Source organism: Pan paniscus, chromosome 5, assembly GCF_029289425.2.
Source record: "Pan paniscus chromosome 5, NHGRI_mPanPan1-v2.0_pri, whole genome shotgun sequence".
NCBI classification, from domain to species: domain Eukaryota; kingdom Metazoa; phylum Chordata; class Mammalia; order Primates; family Hominidae; genus Pan; species Pan paniscus.
In genome coordinates, this window is record NC_073254.2 from 90,090,865 (window position 1) to 90,114,758 (window position 23,894).

The 23,894-nt window shown below is 37.6% G+C and overlaps 1 protein-coding gene across 1 annotated transcript in view; it reads left to right on the plus strand.

Annotated features, from left to right (window-relative positions):
• COL19A1 (collagen type XIX alpha 1 chain) overlaps positions 1 to 23,894 on the plus strand; it is a 342,117-nt gene that overhangs the window by 229,576 nt on the left and 88,647 nt on the right. Inside the window, exon 18 of the mRNA XM_055113849.2 lies at positions 18,997 to 19,059. Within this exon, the coding sequence (XP_054969824.1) occupies positions 18,997 to 19,059 (63 nt within the window). The remainder of the gene's footprint in view (positions 1 to 18,996; positions 19,060 to 23,894) is intronic.

The window sequence follows — 23,894 nt, forward strand, 5'->3', positions numbered from 1 at the left end:
GGAATGTATACTATTGACTGCTCTCTCCTTGAAACTCCCTATTCTGTTGGTTTAGCAACATTGGGTTTTTTTCTCCTATGCCTGGGGCCATCTTTTTGTCTCCATTAACGGCTTTTCTTCTGCCCCCTACATGTTGGATGGATTAATGAATGCCAGTTTTTTATTTCAACCCAGACATTGTTCCTGAGTTCCAGGCTGGTACATTCCTTTATTTTTTAGTATCTCCACTTGGAAGTCTCCTAGCTACCACAAAAGTATAATGTCCAAAACTAATCTCTAAAAATAATCCTAGATTTTTTTGTTCTTCATCCTCCTCATCTAAACAGTCTCTAAATCATATCAGTTCTACATCCCAGTAGCCCACAAATCCTCTCCGTCTTCACTGTCAACGGCCTTAGTTTAGACCTCTGTCAATCTGAACCTGTATTTTTGAAGTCATCTGAGAGCTGGTCTCATTGCCTCTACCTTCTCCAAATGGAGCAAAACCTCTAAATCATGACAGCATCTAGGTGGGCTTGGATGGCTTAAAATTCTCTAAAAGCTTAAAACTATTTGATTTTAAATTCCTCAATCGCTTCTTTTTTCTTCAAGAAAGATGGATTCCACATCCTCTACATGCCATTCTGGGCCCTTCATGGTTTGCCTTTTACCTGCCTTGGCCTATCCTCCTCTATGCCCTTCCTTCTTTTGTAATCAGTAATCTTCGCTTACTATTTCAAAAATGCCATCACTTGCAAATGTTCTCCAGTAGGCCTATATATGCTTCTCTCTATCTTCATGACTCAGCTCAAACATTTCTCCTATAGAAGCTTTGCCAGTGCTCTCAGCATTTGAGGTTTCCTCCCAGGGTCCTGTATCTTACACCTCCGACAGATACGGCATGTTACTTTGGACTCTTATTTTCCTCATCTGTCTGACCACTGCACTGTGACTTTTTTGAACCTCTATTTTCTCACCATGGCTTAGAACAGTCTCTGGCCTATAGCATGTGATTATTGTTTATTTAATGACTGAGTAACAAATGAATATATTTTGTAGACGAAAAAATTAAAACCAGGTAAGTGACCTAAAGACCAAAAACACCCTGCACCACCACTAGAGGGCCTCAACCCAGTACCTTAGGAATCTCTTAGGATGTGCTCACCTGCCAAAAATGAACATGATTGCTGTCCTGTCATTGATTTCATTTCACTTTAGCCATTCTAGTGGATTATCCTATTAACAATGCATTGGTGCCAATTGATATTTGTTATATAAAAGCAGATTGGGGGAATGAGGGGGTGAGGAAGCATGAGCTGGGTATCTGCATTAGTCCATTCTCATACTGCTGTGAAGAACTACCTGAGACTGGGTAACTTAGAAAGAAAAGAGACTTAATTGATTCACAGTTTCACCGGCTCTACAGGAGGCATGGCTGGGGAGGTCTCAGGAAACTTGCAGTCATGGCAGAAGGGAGAAGGGGAAGCAAACACATCTTCACACGGCAGCAGGAGAGAGCGAGTGTGAAGTGGGAAGTGCACTTTTAAGCAACCTAATCTCGTGAGAACTCACTCACAAGACAGCACTAGGGGGATGGTGCTAAACCATTAGAAACCACCCTCCTGACCCAATCACCTCCCACCAGGTTCCTCCCCCAGCACTGGAGACTACAATTTAACATGAGATTTGGTTGAGGACACAGAGCCAAACCATATCAGTATGCTAGAATCTAGTCTTTTAAAGGAATCAGTTTTGTTGATTTTTATTTCAAAGTTTTAGGCAAAACAGAGAACACATTGTAAGATCTTTAAAATAATTGTTTCATGCTTTAAAGAAGAAAAGCTGGTGAATGCTAACAGGCAAGATTAGACCTTCGTGTAGTTTTCTAAACCTATGATGCTGCTTTTAAGACAGGCTAATTGTTGTCTCAAAGGAGGAATTTGAATGTTGAAGGCCTTTATGACAAGCTTGCCAAATGTGTAGGAGAGAAGAGGATTACACCGAATTCTGGAATGAGTTCTCAACTATAGATCAAATGAGTTTACTGAAGAATTCAAAAGATTAAAAAACATGTGACTGTATGATAGGATTTATAATATTCAATTCCACAGACTTTAGTTTATTGCCAGAGTATTGGGGGGAGAGAGGTGCTTATTTTTATTTCAAATATAGATTTAGAACTTAAACTCAGCTATGGGTCTGACACACAGTGTTCATTAAATCCTGGGAACATAGTATTTGAAAAAAATGGTTTATTAACTTTTTAAATATAATAAAATACCCAATTTGTTAGAAAAATTAGGAAAAAATCTATGCAGAAGACAAAGTGTTTACTTTGGTGGCGTGATCTCGGCTCACTGCACCCTCTGCCTCCCAGATTCAAGCAATTCTCCAGCCTCAGCCTCCCGAGTAGCTGGGACTACAGCTGTGCACCACCACGCCCAGCTAACTTTTGTATTTTTAGTAGAGACAGGGTTTTACCATGTTGGCCAGGATGGTCTCGATCTCTTGACCTCGTGATCCACTCGCCTCAGCCTCCCAAAGTGCTGGGATTACAGGTGTGAGCCACCGTGCCTGGCCAGTATTCACTATTTTTAAAGTATCATCAGCAGAGCACTTGTTATCTCTTAGGATTTCCCAGAGAGCTATTTGTATTTTATTACAATTTACAAATAGCTTAAGAGATGTTCCCCCTTAATTGTGGAGATTTTTAGATCAAAACATTGTTGTTTTTCATTTATATTTCTTTTCCAACATTGAACCCTTTATGACATGCATCTTACTTTATAGCAAGAAGGAAGTCAAGAAGAGAACAAGAAACAGGTTGGTAGGATCTACAGTTTTTCTAATTGTTACTGGAGTTAGTATATACCTCGCCCCAGTGGCCAGTATGTGAGAATCCTGAAGCATGTGTTAGAATATCTCATGAAAATGTGAAATGTATTTTTAAAAAAATTTTAGTTTTGTCTCTTATCAAACAGTAATTAAATACTATGTAATATCCCTCAAATAAGTGAATATTTTATATCATTTAAACATTATGTTTGAGCAATTAGTCTTTAGGAAAGTTGGAGGGAGACTTTATTCTAGTCAGCATGATTGTCTGCAAAGAACAAAGGAATAGGAATTACCAGGAGGCATGAATTTTTTATTTTTTTAATAACAGCACACTTTATAAGAAAATGTTCTTCCCTTTGGGGGTTTAAGATGTTTCTGAAATCAAACATAGTGTTGTTATTTAGGGGAGTGTCAGTGAAGACTTTAAAAATCTTGAATTGAAGGGACTCTAAGTCCCCAATGGCCTGAAGCAATTCAAATAAAGTGTTTTAACCAGTCCTTCTACTTGATTATTTGTTCTGAAGCCAAATTAGTATATTCTCACTTTCTTACAAAATGTTTGTACCAAAAGGACAACTTGTTTACCAAAATAATTTCTGACAAATAGCTAAGTGTGTTCATGTGTGTGTGTGTGTTTGTAATAGGACAACGTTTTGTCCCCTGAGACATTATATCTCCTAGGGAAAAAAGATTTCTAATAATGGAAAATTTACTAACACTAGTTTTATTAAACTAGCATTATTAAATTATCTTTGTGAATCAGTGTTTCATGGAAAGTCATGTATATCACTCCAATTTAGCTTAACCATTATTTCAATAGCAACTTTTTGTGTCTTTAGGACTTATTTGAAATTTATACACATGCAATATGCATATAATGAAACTATTCTTAATCAGAGTGCTTGTCATTGAACAGTGACTAACCTGGTTAACAGAACTAGCTACAATGTATTTTTGTAAAGTATTTGTCCAATTTCTTGTTAAAAACCAGAGCTGATCTTACCTATACAAAGGAAAAAGCTCCCAAAGTGTGCCATGTAACTTCTGCTATCTTGTCCTAAGCGAATATTCTTCACTGGAGGGAAACTATTACATAGAGATCTCTTGGATTTATTTCAATACATAAAGATTATGACTGAGAACAGTTTTTCAGTATGAGAGGGCTAAGTATCTCCCTCGGGAAGGAAATAGCACTAACTCCTGAGGAAATAGGTTCAGAGGAAAGAGGGATGAAGCAGACCAAGAGAATTTATTACCATCACGAGCTCTGCATTAAGTACTGTATTTCCAGTGTCTTAGGGAATCCTTACAACTATCTTGAAAAGTAGAAATTATCTTCATTTTATAATGGGGTAAATGATACTTGGAAATGTCAAGTAACTTACCCAAGATGACACAAGCAGTGAAGACAGAACTGAAACACAGGAACTGATCCCTAAACCTTTATTCTGCCAGACTTCAGGTGTGAAAGACAAGCTTCTAGTTTACAGTTCAACTAAGATTATTCTTCCTCAAACATCAAACCTAGAACAATGTTTGATTTTTCCATTGCAATCAATGGCACTATCCTGACTCCAGACAGCGAGATGGTATAGGATAGCATAGGATGGCGGTGAGGAACTTAGTCCTTCTCCTCACTAGCTTGTCCTGGAACAATTTTCTTAATGTTTCCTTGTCTCCATTTTCTTTTCTGTAAATTTGAATTAATAGCACCTACCCCACCTACTTTTTCCCACAGTGGCTACAAGAGCCCAATGTCATTGATATGAAAGAACTTTCTTCTAAATGTAAAGCTCTATCTAAATGTATCTTAGTTCCACTGTTATTATTCTGAACACCCATTCACACTGTAGAGAGAAGAGATTGTCTTCAATCAGTAATTAAAGCAACACTTCTTTTCTCTCTTTACAGTTCTCCAAAAATCTAGTTAACAGAAATTTGAATGTCTATCAATGAATTGCTGAAATAAAAGATCACTTTGCATATGTCACACTTATTCTAGATACGTCGTGAAGAGATCCAAAAGTTATTCCCAATTAGGTAACAATAACAACCAGGTCTAAAGAGTCAGTGATGTTTTTTCTCCTGAGATTTACAGCCTCTTCCTCGCTTGTGGGGCTTGTTCCTTTACCATCTGAGCTGTTGCATTTTATTAGTTGTGATGTTCTCTAAGTCTCAACTGTCCTTCCTCACACTCCAATAAAAGCTTGTCTTTTTAAAAAACCTTCCAGTTATCTGAGTAGCATAAGCAGTGGAAAGTAATAGACTTATGTTATGATAATGAGACTTGGAAAGTCTCAAGACTTGGAATGCCTTTGTTTATTTCAAAGTATTCTGGTTTTCAGTTCCTTTAGAAAAGAGAGGAAAGCAGCTGGAAATGAGGCGGAGCAGGAGAGAAAGTAGGAGAATTTAACTAATGAGCCATTAAAGGAAGTAGGCATTAGCCCATCCATTTGACATTAACTTTACTTCTCATTCATCATTACTGGAAAAAGCGTTTATTAAAAACCACACTAATTTAAAATTGTGTTATTATTTCTTCTGTTACAGGCAAGACTTTTTATTTTCTTTCTTTTTTTCTTCTGGTATTGTTTTCATGCATTGTTTCATTATTGCAGTATGAGAATTGAGCAGTGGGCTCCATTTGTCACATTTGTGTGTATAGCAATTTAGGTTGAAAACAGAAATTCAAAAAAATTTGTAACATGGGGCAACAGCTCCATCTACTGTTTCCGTAGGAAAAGCTCTAGTCAAAGAATGACAATAGCTCTTTGAAGGATGTCAGAGGAATGGAAATTTTTCGATGTTTGAAGCTTGTTATAAATCCATATGATTTTTTAAAAATTATTTTCAGGATTTTGTTACATTTATGCTTACCTTGAAATTTAAATATAAGTGCTATTTCATCAGCAGTCATTTTCAATGTCAACTTGATGCTCTTTTGAGGTAAAAATCCATACCTTCTTCATGGATCTCTAAAATGCCCTTCTATTGTACAATACCAATAAAACGCTGCAGCATTAATTTTTGGGAGCTTACTCCAACAAAACATATGCTTCTTTTCTAAAACAAGTCTGATTTGAAACATGTACATTCATGTTTCTATTTTAATTTTAACTTCAATGTAGAACTTCTTCTACCTTTAAAGCATGAATCATTGCACAGTCCTGAAAGTTACAATTATACATCAGTTTGCACAATTAAAAGAGTAAATTTAGGGTGTAAAATTTAATTCATTTACTAAACAAATACTTATGGCCTATCTACCATGTGTTAATCACTATTACAAACATTGAATATACAGTGGTTAAAAACACAAAGCAACAACAAACTACAGACAAGGTCTCTACCTTTCTTTATAACTTACTGTCTGTGGTGAGGCAGTACACCAATGGTTAATAAGCAGTTAAATAAATAGACAAAACAATTTCGGTTTAGAGTGAGGTGCTATGGGGGGAATAAACTGGGTAATGTGATAATGATTTGGAAGGAGGAGATGTTCTTCACATTACCATCTAATTGAGGTGCTCCAGGGAGGTGTCTCTGAGCAGAAGACATGCCTTGAGAAGGAGCTGGCCATGTGAGGGCCAGAGCAAGAACTTTCCAAACAGAAATATCAGGACTTGCAAAGGGCTTCAGGTGGGGAAAAGCTTGATGTATTCAATAAACATAAAGGAGCTAAGAAAAGAATAGTGCCAGAAAAGATTTGGGAGCTGAATGGCTTCATCATATAGGGCCTTATAAGAATGGAAAAGAAGGGTTGGGGGGCAAGTGGAGAGATACACGTAGCCATGAAATAACCAGTTACATCTCCGTTTTGTAAGTGTGTGTGTGTGTGTGTGTGTGTGTGTGTGTGTGTGTGTATCTGCAGCGGTTTGATTTTTTCATGTGATGAAATTACTGTTCCTACTGATTCAAATAAATTATTCTGAAGGTAATATTGTTTTTAGCCCATTATCTTTAGTCTTTGAGTGGACAGGGAATAGGCTTGTTTGCTGAAAGAAAACAAAATTGACAAAGGTTTGATTGTAGCCCATTTAATTTCAGTCTTGTCTGAATCCACTGGATATCACATTGGTCATTAGAGATGGAGAATTTCATCACATCTAAGTCTTTTCTTTTTCCCCACAGCTAAATCTGATGTTTCCTTTCTGATAGGCTATAGGTTGAGTCAGTTGAACAGTTGGGGCAATGAAAATACATACCCTCAAAATGCCATAGAACTAAGTGCCTTCCGGCACTTGTGTCCCGTTATCCATCGCTGTTCTCAACTTGAGTATCTTCCATCTCCAACTTTATTTACTATGCACTGAAAACTGAAAGTGCAAAGTTATTATTTTCAGCATATAGCAGGATCCACCTCTAAAACAATTTAGTGTCCCAAAACACATTTTTGGACTGCTGAATAAAGCAGATGGCAAAAACTGTCTCAATGAAACATTTGATTACTTGTTAAAATACCCTCAGAATACCTTGAATGTGACTACATGCATTTTGAAGCTCATCATGTATCAATGGGAATCCAATTCAAATTCTTAACATCCCTTCTAGAAGCTTGAACTGATCAGGGCTTAGTCATGTTGCTCAGTTTTCCTTTCAGCAAGAGAACCACAATCTCTTCTGTTAAATGACTAAAGTCTGTGCAATGTAATATCTTCAGAGAAAATGAGCCTAACAATTTATTTGAGTCAATGGGAATAGGAATTTCATTTCTTAAAAAAAAAGTAAGATGACACCTTCTCAGATTTAAAAATATAGACACATAAGACCTATAAAATGGAGACATGGCTAGTTAATCATGTTTATTGCCACTTGTCCCTCATGGGGGTAATGGTCCCAGACAAAACAGCTGTTCCCAACATTGCTAAAATTCCAGTGTCACCTTGTGTGACCACAGAATACATAGACATGCATGTGAGGCAGCTGGGGATATCAGGCTGAGATTTTGAAAACTAGCTCTCAGGTTTTATTTTCTAATTATTTCTCTTTTTCTCTCCCTACGGACAGCAGCAGTAGGACATTATTAGTCACTTTCTGACTTCCTGTGTTTTTTACTAATAGTGGTAACATTATGGTGGAAAAAATATTATATTTGTACAGCCACTGACTGCTTGTTTCATCTTGTATTATGTTCTTGAAACCAACTATTAAGACATCTGGACTGACATGTGTTATTTACAGCAACGATGAGACAGACTATTTGAAATCCTTGATCTGTGGTCACCAAACTTGTAATTAGTTGTGATGGTGCCTGGATTCAACATCATTTCTTTGTGTTGGGTAAACATTAAGATTTGAGAAGTCAAAGGCCGGTCAGATTTATTAGAACCTTAATTTTCAGAAAGGGAGATTTGTTTCCTAAATAATCTTATAGTTTGCATTTGATGATATAGTTTCCAAGAGGATCTCCATACTGTATGTAATTTTACTGCTGTATAACTTTGTGAGGTAGGCAAGAAAAGATTATTTTCATTTAATAAGAATATTCTAGGTCCTGATGAATAAGGAGCTCAGCTCAATTTTTGCAGTCAGTTTTCTCTGCACATCAGTAACTACAGCTTAGTATGATCAATGGAAAGACTGAAGGAAATTATATAACTAGAGAAGCAACAAGTTTTCAGCATTGTCTAGGGGACCTAAAACATGGAAGAAAAGTTGGCAGAAAATAAGATTTGAACGTCTTCAGCTATGTCTGTAATGAATTCATTAAAAAGTAAAAAGACCCAAAGCAAATATTGCAAAATTGTTAATATTTGACAACATAGGATTTTGGACTCATTGCAATTTATATTATTTTCTGTACTTTTCAGCATGCTTAGAATAGTTCAAATTCATTTTAAGCAGGAAAAACATTCTATGGGATTAGTAACAGTTAATATCACTGATTACTTCATCACTGGCTGATATCATCAGTATCTTCTCCTTTGACTGAAATCCTTTGTGGAATGGGGCCACATGTTTTAAAACTAAAATTATTAACTATTTTTTAGAACTTTCCTGAGCACACTGTCTATAACCATGGTGTTCAGCTGAGCCAAGAATTGTCATTTGTAGATTTATCATTAGCACAACCTATAGATAACGGAGAGACCTTAACATCACACATTTGAGTTGAAAGTGAAGACCACAATCACCCAATTATTCCAGAGCTGCCCAGAATGTCCCCAGCTATTCAAGTTGTGCACATGCTCTTGGCCTCTATGTAACTTGGCAGTGTATAGGCTAGTGCCACCAGCCTGGTTATCTTAAGTCCCAGCAGTGTGCCTTGAAACTTGCATTTTCTTAACTCAGGAAGAGTTGTCATTCTACCAACACTTTTAAAGAGAATGAATGTTATCACCTAATTACAGTAGATGGAAACTCAAAGCATTCATAGGTGCGGGCTGCCTGTGGGGTCCATGTAAGCCATCTTTCCTCCAGATTTTGGCGGCATATTGAAAAATTCCTGAGGTCAAACAAGGGGATGGAGGCACAGTTGTTCCTAAGGTATGGTTTTTGTTGGTGGTGATCTTTTGTGGACACCACTGGATACAAATAATTTGTTTCACACATTCCCCTCCTTGCTAGTTTTCATGCCCCTGTGGCTTTTATCACCTTGTACTGGGTCATTGATGTTGCATCTGTGGGTGGCAAGGCACTCTAAAGATTCCTGCTGCTCCTTATACTGCAGGACACTGACAAATAATATTTTTCCTTTTTCAGGACATACTGGGGAGAGATGAGTATGAAACATTTTATGGATGGATAAGCAGAATAGCAGCATTAGGGGAGGAATCTTTTTTTTTCTAACTATCATGCCATGGAAATCAGTCCAAATGTCCCACTCTATCAATAAGGCAGTGGGCTTTACACCAATTAGGTTGATATCTGGGGAAATAAGTACCTTTAAATATATTTTTTTCTGCCTTAGAAAACAAAGTGTTAAAAAACCTACAAGCTTCCTAGCATAATTTAGAAAATCTGCTTTTATGAAATGGGTTAATTATACCCATTGAATGCGTTCACTGTCACAGTCTCATCCTCCCACTTCTGTTCCAAAATGACAAGTGAAACCAGGGACTGTGCAATTTTGGAAAACAATCAGATCACATATTGAGTATTTTGCTTATTCATACAACCATAAACGGCCTATGCTTGAGTTCCCTCAATTACACAGCTCAGTATGCAGGCCAGAAGCAGACAAGCCCAGCTCAAGTGAGCACTTTCCTGGAATACACGGGGGAACGAGTTTGAAAAATGTCCAAAGTGGCAGATGTGAAAAATTCTCATTCAACATCCAGAGCTGCCTTTGCTGCAATCCTTCACCTGTTAATCACACTGCCTCTGAACTTGTGAACCAGGGATGCTAGCGATATCTTAGACTGAGACACTTAGGAGCTATAGATCTTTCAAGGTATGGTGCCACTATATGCCAAGGTGGGGGAAAAGCTAGTGAGACAAGACAAGATCATGGATCACAGCACTGCTCAGAATTTTCAGACATTCACCAAGAATAAGCATGTCACTGCCAGCTTCCAACTAAACTGTTATTATCTTTTGTAGGGGAAATTCCCAAAAGATGTCCTTGATAAATGCTTAAACCATTGTACTGTATCACTTAAATTCTTCAGACTCCTGCAATGCTAATACACAATCTCTCCTCCACAACAGAATACAATGGCACTATTGTAGTCTTAAGTGAAGGATATTTCATTTTCCCTGAGTGAGACAACTTTCCCACAACTGTTATCCACTGCAATTTCATGCTCCTTGGAGTTTCTGTGCACCAAAATCATCCCCAAGCAATATACTCTCTTGATTAGCTAGTATTTTATTCCACCTCCTTTGACTATATTTATTTTTTCTTTTCTTCCACCATCTTATAAGTGCGAAGGCTCCTTGCCCTTCATTTGGCATTATTGAAACCTCAAAAGTTATTTAAGATGCTGGTTGAGATTGCTGACTTCCTTCCTTTTCCATCTCAGTCTAACTCTGATCTTTCTTTCTCCTGCTCTCTTTCTAGTAGAAGCCCTCCATGATTTTGAACTTCCCTGTGTCTCTGTGTTGTTCCTCTCTCTTATCCTTACCCTCCTCCCATTCTGGTCACTTTCCTCTTGACTCTTCTTGTCATCCAAGTCTTTCTTTTCTTTTTTTTCTTTTTTTTTTTTTTTTTTTGGAGATGGAGTCTTGCTCTGTCACTCAGGCTGGAGTGTAGTGGCGTGATCTCGGCTAACTGCAACCTCCGCCTTCTGGGTTCAAGCAATTCTCCTGCCTCAGCTTCCCAAGTAGCTGGGACTACAGGTGCACGCTAACATGCCCTGCTAATTTTTTGTATTTTAGTAGAGACAGAGTTTCACCATGTTGCCCAAGCTGGTCTCGAACTCCTGAGCTCAAGCAATCTGCCCGTCTTGGCCTCCCAAAGTGCTAGCATTGCGGGTGTTAGCCACTGTGCCCAGCCCTTTCAAAAGGCATGTCTACACCAAATCTCAGACCATTCTTTTCTTGGCCCTTAGTGATTGTATACCTCATTAATCCTGTGATCTTTCACCACACAATGCCCTGCCCGATTGTTTAAAAACCAGCTTTAAGATGATTGGTATTTTATTTTCCCATCATCCTTCTCACTGTGAGGTGGTTTGGGGAAAGAGTTAAAAGATCAAGGCAGTGGGGTCAGACAGACCTGAGTTGAAACCTAGCTCTTGTCTACTATTTATATGACCTTGAGTCAGATATTTAGTCTTTTGTTATGTGTAAAATAAGGAAACACCACCTCACTGGACTGCTGTAAGAGCTAAATGCAATAATGCATGTACCTCACACAGTTGTCACTTTCAAAGGGTAACTATTGTTATTTATTAATATTTTTGTTATCATTATCCTCATTTAATCATTATTTGCCATCTTCTCATTATTTTTGTCTTTTTTTCCCAGGATTTATGAACTACCATTTCCAAAGCAAAAGGGTTGATATTTTTTCTCTTTTATTATCACCTGCATGTAAATTTTTCTTCTATCTGCTTGGCTCCCCTCCTTCCAATTTTCCTCTGTTAAAGTCTTTATAGAGAAACTTCATCCATCTAAGAATGTTGGCCTAAATATATGCATATACATATTCATCATCTGGAAAAACTCATTAGATTCTATTTTCAATGTGAACAAACACACTTGAAAACATCTCTTTTAAATTGAGAGCATATAAGTTTCATAACTGTATTCTTTTGTATTGACCAATGAATGAAACAGGTCCATCAGATTAGCACTGAAACATGAATTTTCCCTGAGCTTATTTCCATTTGAGTCCCCACCACTTACAATCCAAGTTAACCTGAAGACTTGGCTCACAAGTCATTTCTCAAAGCCTCTTTCCAGAAAGTGAAAGCCCTCAGCCTAACGGTGGTGGAGGCAGAGACGCAGTCTGCAGAGTCCTCAGCCTCCCTTTCCTACTTGGTGCTGTCTTCTCCTGTCCTTAGCCCCCAAGGGCCATCCCTTTATTCTTCTCCTTTCCTGTCCTACCCGCCTTGCTCTTGGGAAATATGTAATGAACAATTCACATGAATCTATTAGAATGGAATGATTTTGGACTTGGTTCTACCATTCATGTGGTTTGGGGAAAAATCTCTTGGTTTTCCCATCTGTTAAATGGAAAATATAATAGTACCCACTTCAGTTGGTTATTATAAGAATCAAATAAGATAATGCATTTTACAGTCACATTACCCTACCACCCAAGAAAATATAAGTGAAAATACTTTTAGAATTATCCAGAGCTGTGAAAACATGAACCTTTAGTATTATATCTCCCAGGAACATTTGCATTTGATCTGGCAGTAAAACCTAACACCAAAAAAAAATAAGACTTTCATTAGGACATGTTGGGCATAACCTGGAGAGTAGGCAAGATATTTGAAGGAAAAAGACCTCCTCCCAGGAACCTTTAAATTTCACCTATATGTGGCCCATGTTCCCTAGGGTGACCCATTTAATCCCAAGTATGAGAGCTTGAGGTCTCTATATTGAAATGTAAGAATAATATAAATACTCACTGAATCTGCTCTTGGCTTTAGGAATCACATTTTATAGTTCAAGAGTTTCTAGCAGTTGTTGTTTTTTTTTGTTTGTTTTTTGGTGTTTTGTTTGTTTTCTGTTTTTTTTTTTTTTTGGTGGGGAGAAGGTGTTGGTATCCCTTTAGTCACTAAAAATTCGCAACAGAAGCATTCTCAGAAAAAAAATCCATTACAATTATAACTGCTTAATTTATATAATTAAACCCCAAGAGACACTGAAAAAAAATTTCATTTTGAGTAAATATTAAGACAGAGAAAAGGATGTGTGACTTTTTAAAAAAAAAGAAATTGAGTCCCCAGATATTTTCTATCTAAAGAACATTATTGATTTTTTCCCCCAGAATTACTTTACAACTTATATGTTGTAATTCTGGTCCAAAAATCCATCCATGAGCTCTTTTCTACTTAACTGGAGCTCACTGTAACTATGCTTTCAATTAACTAGCCACATTCTTAGGTTAATCTAAATCTGTTGGTCTTGTCTTTTATAAATTTGGAAGAAGCAAGCCCTTTGCTCCGTTTGATACCATTTCTAACTAAAACCAAAACCAACAAGCAAAAAAAATGGCTTTCTCCACAGACTTTTTCTTATAAAAGCAATGATTCTACCGAATTCAACAAACATTTGGTGCTGGTGATGGGAGACAGATTCTGCAGACTGTAGTGTGCTGAGTTTAAAAAGATCAAAACTCCTTGCCCTCACAAAGTTTTTGTTGCAACTGGGAATACAAACATGTACATAAGCCACTATACTCAACATAAATGTGCTTTGCTAAGTTATGTATAATGTGTTATAGATGGAAACATAAATGAGAGAAAAACTCATTTGACATTACCTTTTCCAACCATTATTATCTTTTCATCTCACCATTCCTATGTCTGAATTTAGGCTTCCTAATGACTGTTTTTTTTTTCTTGAATACAAAGGGAAAAATAATTACTGATCTCTACTTTTTTACAAGCCATTAGAACACTGGAAAGGTTTCTTGAAAATTAGTCCAAAGGACTTTCCAACAAGCATTCTATCTGTTCTTACAGAAAAGCGATTTTTTAGCACTTTTGAAGAGAGTTGGTTAGTACAACTTCCTTCACAGAGGTTTTTGGTATTTTAAAGATTGTTCTTGAATGTAATTGAAAACCCACAGGGCCAAAAGCAGTTGTGTGTAACCTGAAAACATGTATTTTTGAATCCAGAAAAAAGCTTCCAATAGGAGATTGAAGAGCTATGGTGCATAAGTGGCATCTGGATGGCTCAAGGAGACTCAGTCAACAGAGATGAAGAGGTACAGGGTACTTTTAGAGAAAAGGGAGAAAGGAAAATAGTTCAAGATTGAGGATCAGAGAGTGAGCAGGCGATTTGACTAAGGAGCCACAGAGCTCCTGATTCACAATGTGCAGAGTGTGCTAAAGCTGGATCAGAAGGCTCAAGCTCTGACTTGCACAGACAGCTTATGGCAAAGAACAGTGAGGGAAAAAAAGGCAAAAATATTGCTCTTTAAGCTAAGTATACCGGGTAAATTGGCTAAAAAGTGAAAATGCAGCTAAGACTAGGACTAAGGACTATGGTTTTTAACAGAGAACTCTTCCCAACTTTTAAACTTTGGGAATGTGCAGCCAAAACTGAAATCTACTAAGGGAATGATAATGCAAATAGCTCATCATTTTTACACTACGTGTCTGACAAGTCCGGTGGCAGACATCATGGTATTTCTGTTTTCCACCTCCAGCAAGATTTAAGCCAAAAACTATTTAAAAGCTGCTAGAACTATTGCTGACAGTATATACTTCCCAAATTGAATATAGCTTTAATTCACTTTATCACACCGGCTGTATTTCTTTGCAGTAAGAAATGACATCAGGATCTCTATCCACACCAGGTTTATAGGCCTCTCAGATAATTATGAATCAGTACAGTTAGGTTCAGAACACTTGTTTCTCCCTGGAGTTCATTAGCATATTTTAGCTGCTCTGTAATGGTATACTCACCACATTAATCCAGATGTCCTATATCTCCCAATCCCATACAAATAGAGTAAAGCAAATCTCCGTAAAAAACAGACATTGTATAGCCATGACTTGTGTACAGCCATGTTGTGGGTCACTGTTATAAGCAAGATATTGGGACATTTTTCCTTTCCATAAACCTTTAACCACTTTTCCTAGCAGAGCTCCTAAGAGCATAAGCCAAGGCTGACATGCCCTCTGCAGTTGGCTTCTCTTCACCACTGGGCCTGGGTCATCTAAGTGTCTTTTGATGGGTCCTTGTAAATGCAAACCTCAGAGAAAGGGTTCTGACAACTGCCCTAGAGCATCTACACCACCATGTGATGCCGAGAGATCTGTCACTTACCACAAGTCTTTAACTTCTTTCTTGGAGTTGATTGATAGTCTGCAGGATAGACAACTCTTGCTAAACTTGGCGACAACTCCTTGGATCTTCTCCAGCCATATTTCATACCAGAATAGAAGATAGAAAAATAGCACATCTCTTGGGATGTAGCTGGTAGGATAGCCACCAATTCTGAAACCCCAAGGTTGTGTTCCAACTGTAAACAGAGTTGCTTTTGCAATTTAAATGCTTATAGCTTATTAATGACCACTATCTTTGACAGTGTTAGAGCAACCAAGTGAGACACTGCCTCACTGACTATAGTCAGAGTAGAGGGGGACTTCCAGAAGACTCTAATTGGCATCTCTTTCCAGTCTCTGAAGGGTTCCTTCGGACCGCTAGGAGAGTTTGTATAAAGTATTGCCTGCAGGGTAGACGGTTGGCTGTAAATTTCTGTCACATTAAACTTGCAATTTGTGGTACCCAAACTATCCCAGTGACTAAAAAAGTGAGAAAGAAAATGTCATCATAAATACTCATGATGAGATTAAGTGGTAGAACCTAAAACTTCAGATCAAACCCATTTCGAGTACTACTTTGAAGATAAGACATTTTGTGACAAAAGCAGAACATATGAAAATGTAGAAGTAATTTTTATGGGTTTATTAATCTTGTGGATATTTGAATAATAATGGTCAACCTTTTCTGTAGCCTCATTGCTCTTGGCATTGTTTTTAGTGAGTTGTGCCCTTGCCTTTGTTTTTAGAGGGAGCAGCTGCACCGAGCCGTGCATATTCTCCCACCCCACCCCCAGTGGTAAGCTCAGCAGCAGCCAGATCAGGATCCTGCATGAGAAGTATATACTTTGCTTATGAAATACAGCTATCCTCTGTGTGCATATGACCAGTCTGTAAAGGATCATATCACATTTCACCCAATTTTTTACAAATCATTATCGTTCTATTGTTTTTTACTGTTCTCACTTACACTGCTACCTGTTTTATTCCGTGCAAACCCTACAACACATTTGCTTTCTTGCTTCTTTTCCTTACTGCCTCCCAGAACCCTTTGGGAGGCTTCACACTTCTTGTATCTCAGACCACCTGCTCTCCCAACCTCTACAAACAAAGATAGGATACATTTGAATACAGTCACAGACTAGGAGAAATGTTTTGTAATATTCAGGGATAATCTCCCTAACATGGGTTAAGAGACTGTATGAACATAGATGGGAGATACAAGGAGTAGATAAAGAGGCCTCTCTCAACTAGACGGTATGACTACAGCTAAAGGTAATGTGTTCACTTTCTCGCCTCCTGCACCAAGCACTGTGAAGTACCTGGCAGAAGTGCTACGTACAAGTTTTGTTGATTTTTTTTCAATTTCAGTAAAGTAAATAGAACATAGAAGAGTGATCACCCAGTATTCTCTAGGGTACACACATCATCATGATAAGAAAATTACTGCAAAAGTGATTTTTGGCCGAGTTTGCCTTTAAGTTAAGATAGTAGAGTAGACGAGAACTGGCTTTGGGCCCAATGCTAATGTTAAGTATTAGCCCTGCCACTTACCAGTGTTGTGACCTTGGACCAGTTAAACATTTCCAACCCTCATTTTCTTTATCTTTGAATCAGAGAGAATGATGGGACATTCCTCGTGTCATTGTAAGGACTAAATTAGTTGACTCCTGCTGTAATGCCTAGCACGTAATAAGCACTATATAAATGTTTGCTATTGGCCGGGCCCGCTGGCTCACGCCTGTAATACCAGCACTTTGGGAGGCCAAGGCAGGTGGATCACTTGAGGTCAGGAGTTCAAGACCAGCCTGGCCAACATGGCGAAACCCTACCTCTACTAAAAATACAAAAATTAGCCAGGCATGGTGGCACATGCCTGTAGTCCCAGCTACTCAGGAGACTAAGGCACAAGAATCCCTTGAACCTGGGAGGCAGAGGTTGCAGTGAGCTGAGATCGTGCCACTGCTCTCCAGCCTGGGTGACAGAGTGAGACTCTGTCTCAAAAAACAACAACAACAAAAGTTTGCTATTATTATTTGACTGATTCTGCTACTCTATTTGGGAGACTGTATTATTAATTTTTATGCTATATTTAAGAGTTCTAATAATTAAGACCCTCTCTTTTAACTAGATTGAATATGTATGAAGTTAAATTTACCTACTTCATCACTGTTCTTTGATCTAATCAGCCTTGTCATCAACACACACTCACTGAATGCCTACTATACATATACCCCTAAGCCACCTCTTAATGCTACTACATATGGTGTCTAAAATTCCTCCTTGCCTCATTATATATTTGCAGAAGGATCAATATGTATGGAACTTCGTGTCTCCTGACTTTCAAGAATAAGATCTTAACTTGCATGTTCTTGGCTAGATACTTTGTGTAACAACCCCCCCACTCAATGATTGCTTTCTTTCTTTACTTCCTCTAACTGACCTAGAATTCTTTACACAATGCTGGCTGCTGAAAAGTTGCATGAAAAATATATAATGCCATAAGAATTCTCTTCTTACAATAGCTCCGTTATTGTTTCAGCAAGGTAACAGCATCGTTTGTCTTCCCAATCATAGGCAACACCATTACTCGTGAGGCCCATTATTTTCTCAAGAATTATACCAGCCTGCTTCTAAGTATCCATCACCTCATTCTTGTGCCCTTTATGTTTAGTGGCACAATGCAAAGGTTTTATATTAGAAGAGATCTTCAGTCACAAGCTGCTCATAAGAAACGCCTGGTGTAAATGTTAACCAACATTAATCTTTTCTGTATACCTAAGGTGTTACCTGCATCAGTGAGTGCAGCTAACGATTGCTTCTTAAAATTTTTCTCCACTTTTCAAAGCTTTCATTGCCTTTGAAAAATATTAATCTTTGTATAATGGTGCTGTTTGATTTTGGCTAATCATCTTCCTTCTGTGTCTTATCTTATAAGGTAACATGTTAAGAACTTGGTCTCTGTAATATTTTCTCTCCTCCTAGCTTTTGAGTTCTGGATGAAATATGCAATCTCTTTTCTGAGATAGTTGAACCTATTTGACTTGAATTACTTAATCTAAAATAATGCTAATCTTTGTGTTTTTTTATGGCCCTCACCCCAAAATGTAATCCCTGAAAAACCTGGAAAAGTCTTCTTTCCTTTCTTCCTAGAAACTTTAGGGACAGCCAAATGTATTTGCTTCTTTCCTATCCACTCCAAGCCCAGCATAGTGCTTACTGAATTATTTCCAGGTCAACTGAAAACTATCAATATTTAAATTTCTTAAGCCTGAGATTTTATAGCACACATCTTTTTTCTGGCCCAAAAGTCCATGTGCATCTCATTTTCTTATAACTAATTCAAAAAAGTAAAGCAATAGAAAAACATTTTTTCCCAATTTACTAAGTTAATAACATGTGGGAACACACAGTTCTATAGTACATTGATCAAAATCCTGTGAGAAGTGCCAAAAATAAACTGAAGAGCTATACCCTCTTCTCTGGGAGGGTCTTATGGGTATAATTCCTTTCAATAAAGAATATGCTGAGGGCTGACCTTCTGGTAAAATGTTACATGCTCCCACTTAGGACCCCTTTTTGGATTCATGCAGGATTTAACCTAGAAATATCTTAGGAGCCTGATGATAAGTTAATGCCCGTGTATTTCTCTATTAATCAGAATATTTGACTTCATAGACACGTCCTTTTTCTTCACTATATGATTTCAAGAGTTCTTAGATATGTTATTTAAATATTCATTGTTTTGGTAAATGTGTATATATTTGTCTTTGATTTGTTTATAATACAGGGACCTCCTGGAATACAAGGAATACACCAAACTCTTGGTGGATATTATAACAAGGATAACAAGGTATGGCTTCTTTTTTCCCATAATTTATAATACATAGAAATTTTATATGATTGTATTTTTGAAAAAAAAACTTATTAATTCCTAACTTCTCAGACTTTTATACATGATCGCATGTATTTAAACATCTTTCCATACTGAAAGCTATGTTTTCAAAAACAAAAATAAAAAAGTATTTTGTTCAGTATCTTACAAATCTAGGGTTTTATCCTAATAAGTTTTTTAAAAATTTTGTTCAAAGTTTGTTAATGCAAAACATTGTGTTCCACCATCAATAATATCATAGATCTAGCCTCTCTGAGGGCAGAAAGAAATTATTTGATACTTTGAAGCTTTGGTTAGCACAACAGGTGATAGACTTCTTATCAAAACCAATAGGTGTTGCGCCAAAATCTCAAGCAAATATTTGCATACTACAGTTCAAGAATGAGAGTCCCCACCTTTCACGGGGAATTACATTTAATTTCCCCGTGGTTTTTTAAAATCACATTTGGGATAGGTGGAATGCTGACATGGAAGTATCCAAATGGCAAAAGCAAGGGAGTTTTGTTCCAGATTCTACAAGGAGCATAATAGAGTGGCAGCCAAGAGAAGATCTAGGTGAGATCATTGATTGATTCATCATTCAATGACAAATATTTGGGGTCTGGTCACTTTGTGTGAGGCATTCTGTCCACTGATTAGGATACCTTGTATACATAATGGTTCGTCATTGATTTCTTGCACCACAGAAAGAATTGGAGACACTTCCCTTTATGTCTTTCTTTTCCATGTTCTTACTTTCCCTTCCTGTAATTTTTTCTGACAGCTGTTACTCCTCTTTGTTTAGAAATCCCAAAGAGAAGTGTCAAAAAAATTTGTTAAATGACTAGCTAATTATAAAATCCCAGTTTCTCTCTCTTCAGAACAAGGTCAACATAAAGACTTAGATAATTTATGGTTGACAAATTTAAAATCAAATATGGAAAGTTTTTTATACTTTATAAATTTGACAGTGATGCTATTTTAAATTCTCTCCTTTATTTAGGTTTTCCAGGGAGTATTATATTAGGAAGAATGTTTGGGATATATTTCATGTTTCTTTATTAAACACTTCTTTAATTTCTCAACCTACTCATCTGACAAAGGGCTAATATCCAGAATCTACAATGAACTCAAACAAATTTATAAGAAAAAAACAAACAACCCCATCAAAAAGTGGGCGAAGGACATGAACAGACACTTCTCAAAAGAAGACATTTATGCAGCCGAAAAACATATGAAAAAATGCTCACCATCACTGGCCATCAGAGAAATGCAAATCAAAACCACAGTGAGATACCATCTCACACCAGTTAGAGTGGCAATCATTAAAAAGTCAGGAAACAACAGGTGCTAGAGAGGATGTGGAGAAATAGGAACACTTTTACATTGTTGGTGGGACTGTAAACTAGTTCAACCATTGTGGAAGTCAGTGTGGCTATTCCTCAGGGATCTAGAACTAGAAATACCATTTGACTCAGCCATCCCATTACTGGGTATATACCCAATGGACTATAAATCATGCTGCTATAAAGACACATGCACACGTATGTTTATTGCGGCATTATTCACAATAGCAAAGTCTTGGAACCAACCCAAATGTCCAACAATGATAGACTGGATTAAGAAAATGTGGCACATATACACCATGGAATACTATGCAGCCATAAAAAATGATGAGTTCATGTCCTTTTTAGGGACATGGATGAAATTGGAAATCATCATTCTCAGTAAACTATCGCAAGAACAAAAAACCAAACACCACATATTCTCACTCATAGGTGGGAATTGAACAATGAGAACAACACATGGACACAGGAAGGGGAACATCACACTCTGGGGACTGTTGTGGGGTGGGGGGAGGGGAGAGGGATAGCATTGGGAGATACACCTAATGCTAGATGACGAGTTAGTGGGTGCAGCACACCAGCATGGCACATGTATACATATGTAACTAACCTGCAATTGTGCACATGTACCCTAAAACTTAAAGCATAATAATAATAAATTTTAAAAAAAAAACTAAGAAAAAAAGTGGTTTATATACACAGTGGAATATTATTTAGCTATAAAAAGAATGAAATCCTGTCATTTGCAGCAACATGGATGGAACTGGAGATCATTAAAAAATAAAATAAAATAAATAAGGAAAAAAACTGCACTAGCTTTTTCAAAATATTAAGGCTTAGCACAAGTGAAAAAAAGAATGCTGAAGCATGTTTAAATTTAATCAATTTAATGACACCTGCTGTTATAAAATAGGATTTATCATAAATGCTTCAAAATAATGAGAATAAGTTGGCTCTGATGTCACAGTGTCAGCTACAAAAACTTAAAGAACACACTATATTACTATCTCCCTTGGTATAAAATATACCTAGTTGCTACTTAGCTACTTAAATATTTGCTATCCCTTGCAAAACTTTTAAAGCTCACATCTTTACAGGTCTCCCAACATTACTTCTCTATACAGTTTATCTTGCTGATGAGTCAGTTTTCCCTTAAATGAAGATATATGGAGCATTTATATTTTAGAGTCTAAAGTTGAGAATGTAAATTTTTAAACTTTAAGGTTATATTTCAAAAAAAAAAAAAAAAAAATGGGCACTGACCAGAGCAGCTGAGTGGAAAATCTTGCTAGTAACAAACCAGTACTTTGAACTTAATTATTAACTCACCTAAAAGAACCCCAGTTATTCTTCTTGCCATTACAGAATAGAGGCTCACAGGTATTTAGTCCACATGTTCTCTAAATGTGACTTTAAAGCTGGAATATGACTGGATAAAGAGAAAGGAGTATAGCTGTTATCCCAAATGATGCACTATAACCATTTAGCATTACAGGCTTTAGATCCATCTGTGAATTAAGAGACAATAACTTACCAAACACTTTATTCTGTTTCCTTTGGGAGTAGTTACAGCCCTTACACCAAGGCCCCACCAAGAAGGATGGAGGTGGTGGGACCCACCTTCCCAGCACCCACACTGCCCCATGCTTCTGTATTGTAACCACCTCCTCCTCACCCTCAGCTTCATAAGGGAAAAGCCAAATGTGCTATGATGAGCACGATGCATGTTTTCCATTGGCATTGTCTCCACCACCTACCCCTGTCTGTTTTTGGACACTGAGATTGTTTCATTTTGCAATTTGTAGTGTGCCAGATGGTCTGACTGTAGCAAATAAGCACAGAGAAGTGGGGCCTGAGTGAAACCTTCCTAGAGATTAAATAATGGACCATGTATTGAGACATAGCAAGTGACACTCCAAGGTTAAAATAATCTTCCCTTTTAAATTGGCATTGATTTATGTGATGTCTGCACTGGAGCCCTAGACCTCAGCTCTTCAACTCACAGTGGCTTCAACAGTCACACAGCCCAGATTCTGCTGAAGCAACTACCCATGGGAGAATGAGTAACAGACTACTCATAAACTGCCCCTCCTCATTCCGAGCTCACAGAGCCCATGGTTCATTTTCTGGTCCCAGGATCCTCACTTGCCCTCTGGCCCCCATATAGGAACTGATCTTTTCCTCTGCTATTTTCCTTATGTCATCTGGAGGGAGAAGCTCAGGTATGAGAAACCCTCTCTCCTCACAGCACAAATCAAAAAAGGGATGGAGAAGGAAAAAAAAAGCAAATGAGGAAGAAAAAAAGCAAATGAGGAATAGAGAGACAGCCTAAGGAGTGAGGTCAGGAAGATGGATATGAGTGTGTTTACGTGGATTTTTGCATGCCCACTTATGGATGCAAAGAATAAAAGGTAGATTTCTCTATCACAAAAATAATGTGCAAAACAGCTGCTCCCATTCTGCAAGATTGTTTGCAAAGAAGCAACAATGCTGAGCATATTCTTCCCCTCAAGGAAAATCTGCTCATGTTCCAGTAAACTGCACTTCATTATTTCCAGCTCTGGGGGTTTTAATAAAAATTTGATAGGCTCTGTCAACTACTGAAGCCATCAGACCCACAGTTCCTTACTACACTTTAGATGGAGAAAAAAAAATACGTTTTATCTGCGGAGGCCAAGTACTGGTGGATTTTATATTTGATGTTGTTTTTAAAGCTCCATATTGAAAATGCAGAGTTGTGTTATCTTACATCACCACACTCGGTCTCAGCTGTTGGAGATGTATGCTGTGCCTCCCAGCAACCAATTCTTGTATTCATTTCTCCAAATTATTGATCCAAAAAAAAAAAAACCAATTTGCTAGCAAAATAATCTATTTTTCTTTTCACATATTAAATCATAACTTCACTTTAATATCCACAGACTAGAAAGGACAGAAAGCCTTTATCCAAAATCCAATAGACAAGGCCTTTCCAAGCAGTGAGTTAAACCCAACGATGGCATATAAAGTGTAGGCTCCCTTGGAGACACTGCAGGCAGTCTTCCTGGGCCCAGAAGATTGAGAAATAAAGTTTAGGTTCTAACTTCATTGCTCTCCTTCTCTGTGCCCCAGGCTCCACTGGCTTTGAGGAACGTTGTGGACTTAGGCACAGACATATGGACTTTTAGATGTTGGTTTGATTACAGACAGCCCCCCAACTCACCTGAGTCTTCCCTTCCTTTCATGACCCTCCACACTTGCGGCTGGTGAAATGGTTTTTTGCAGATAACTAAGAGGTTCGGCTTTGAGCCAGCCTTAGGCTTTATTTTCAAGTGAGCACAGCTTTCCTAGCCCACATATTATGTTTTAACTTGCTAGGGCTGCCACAACAAAATATCACAAACTGAGTGGCCTAAACAACACAAATATATCATCTCACAGTTCTGGGGGCCAGAAGTCAAGATGAAGACGTTGTCAGGACCACGTTAT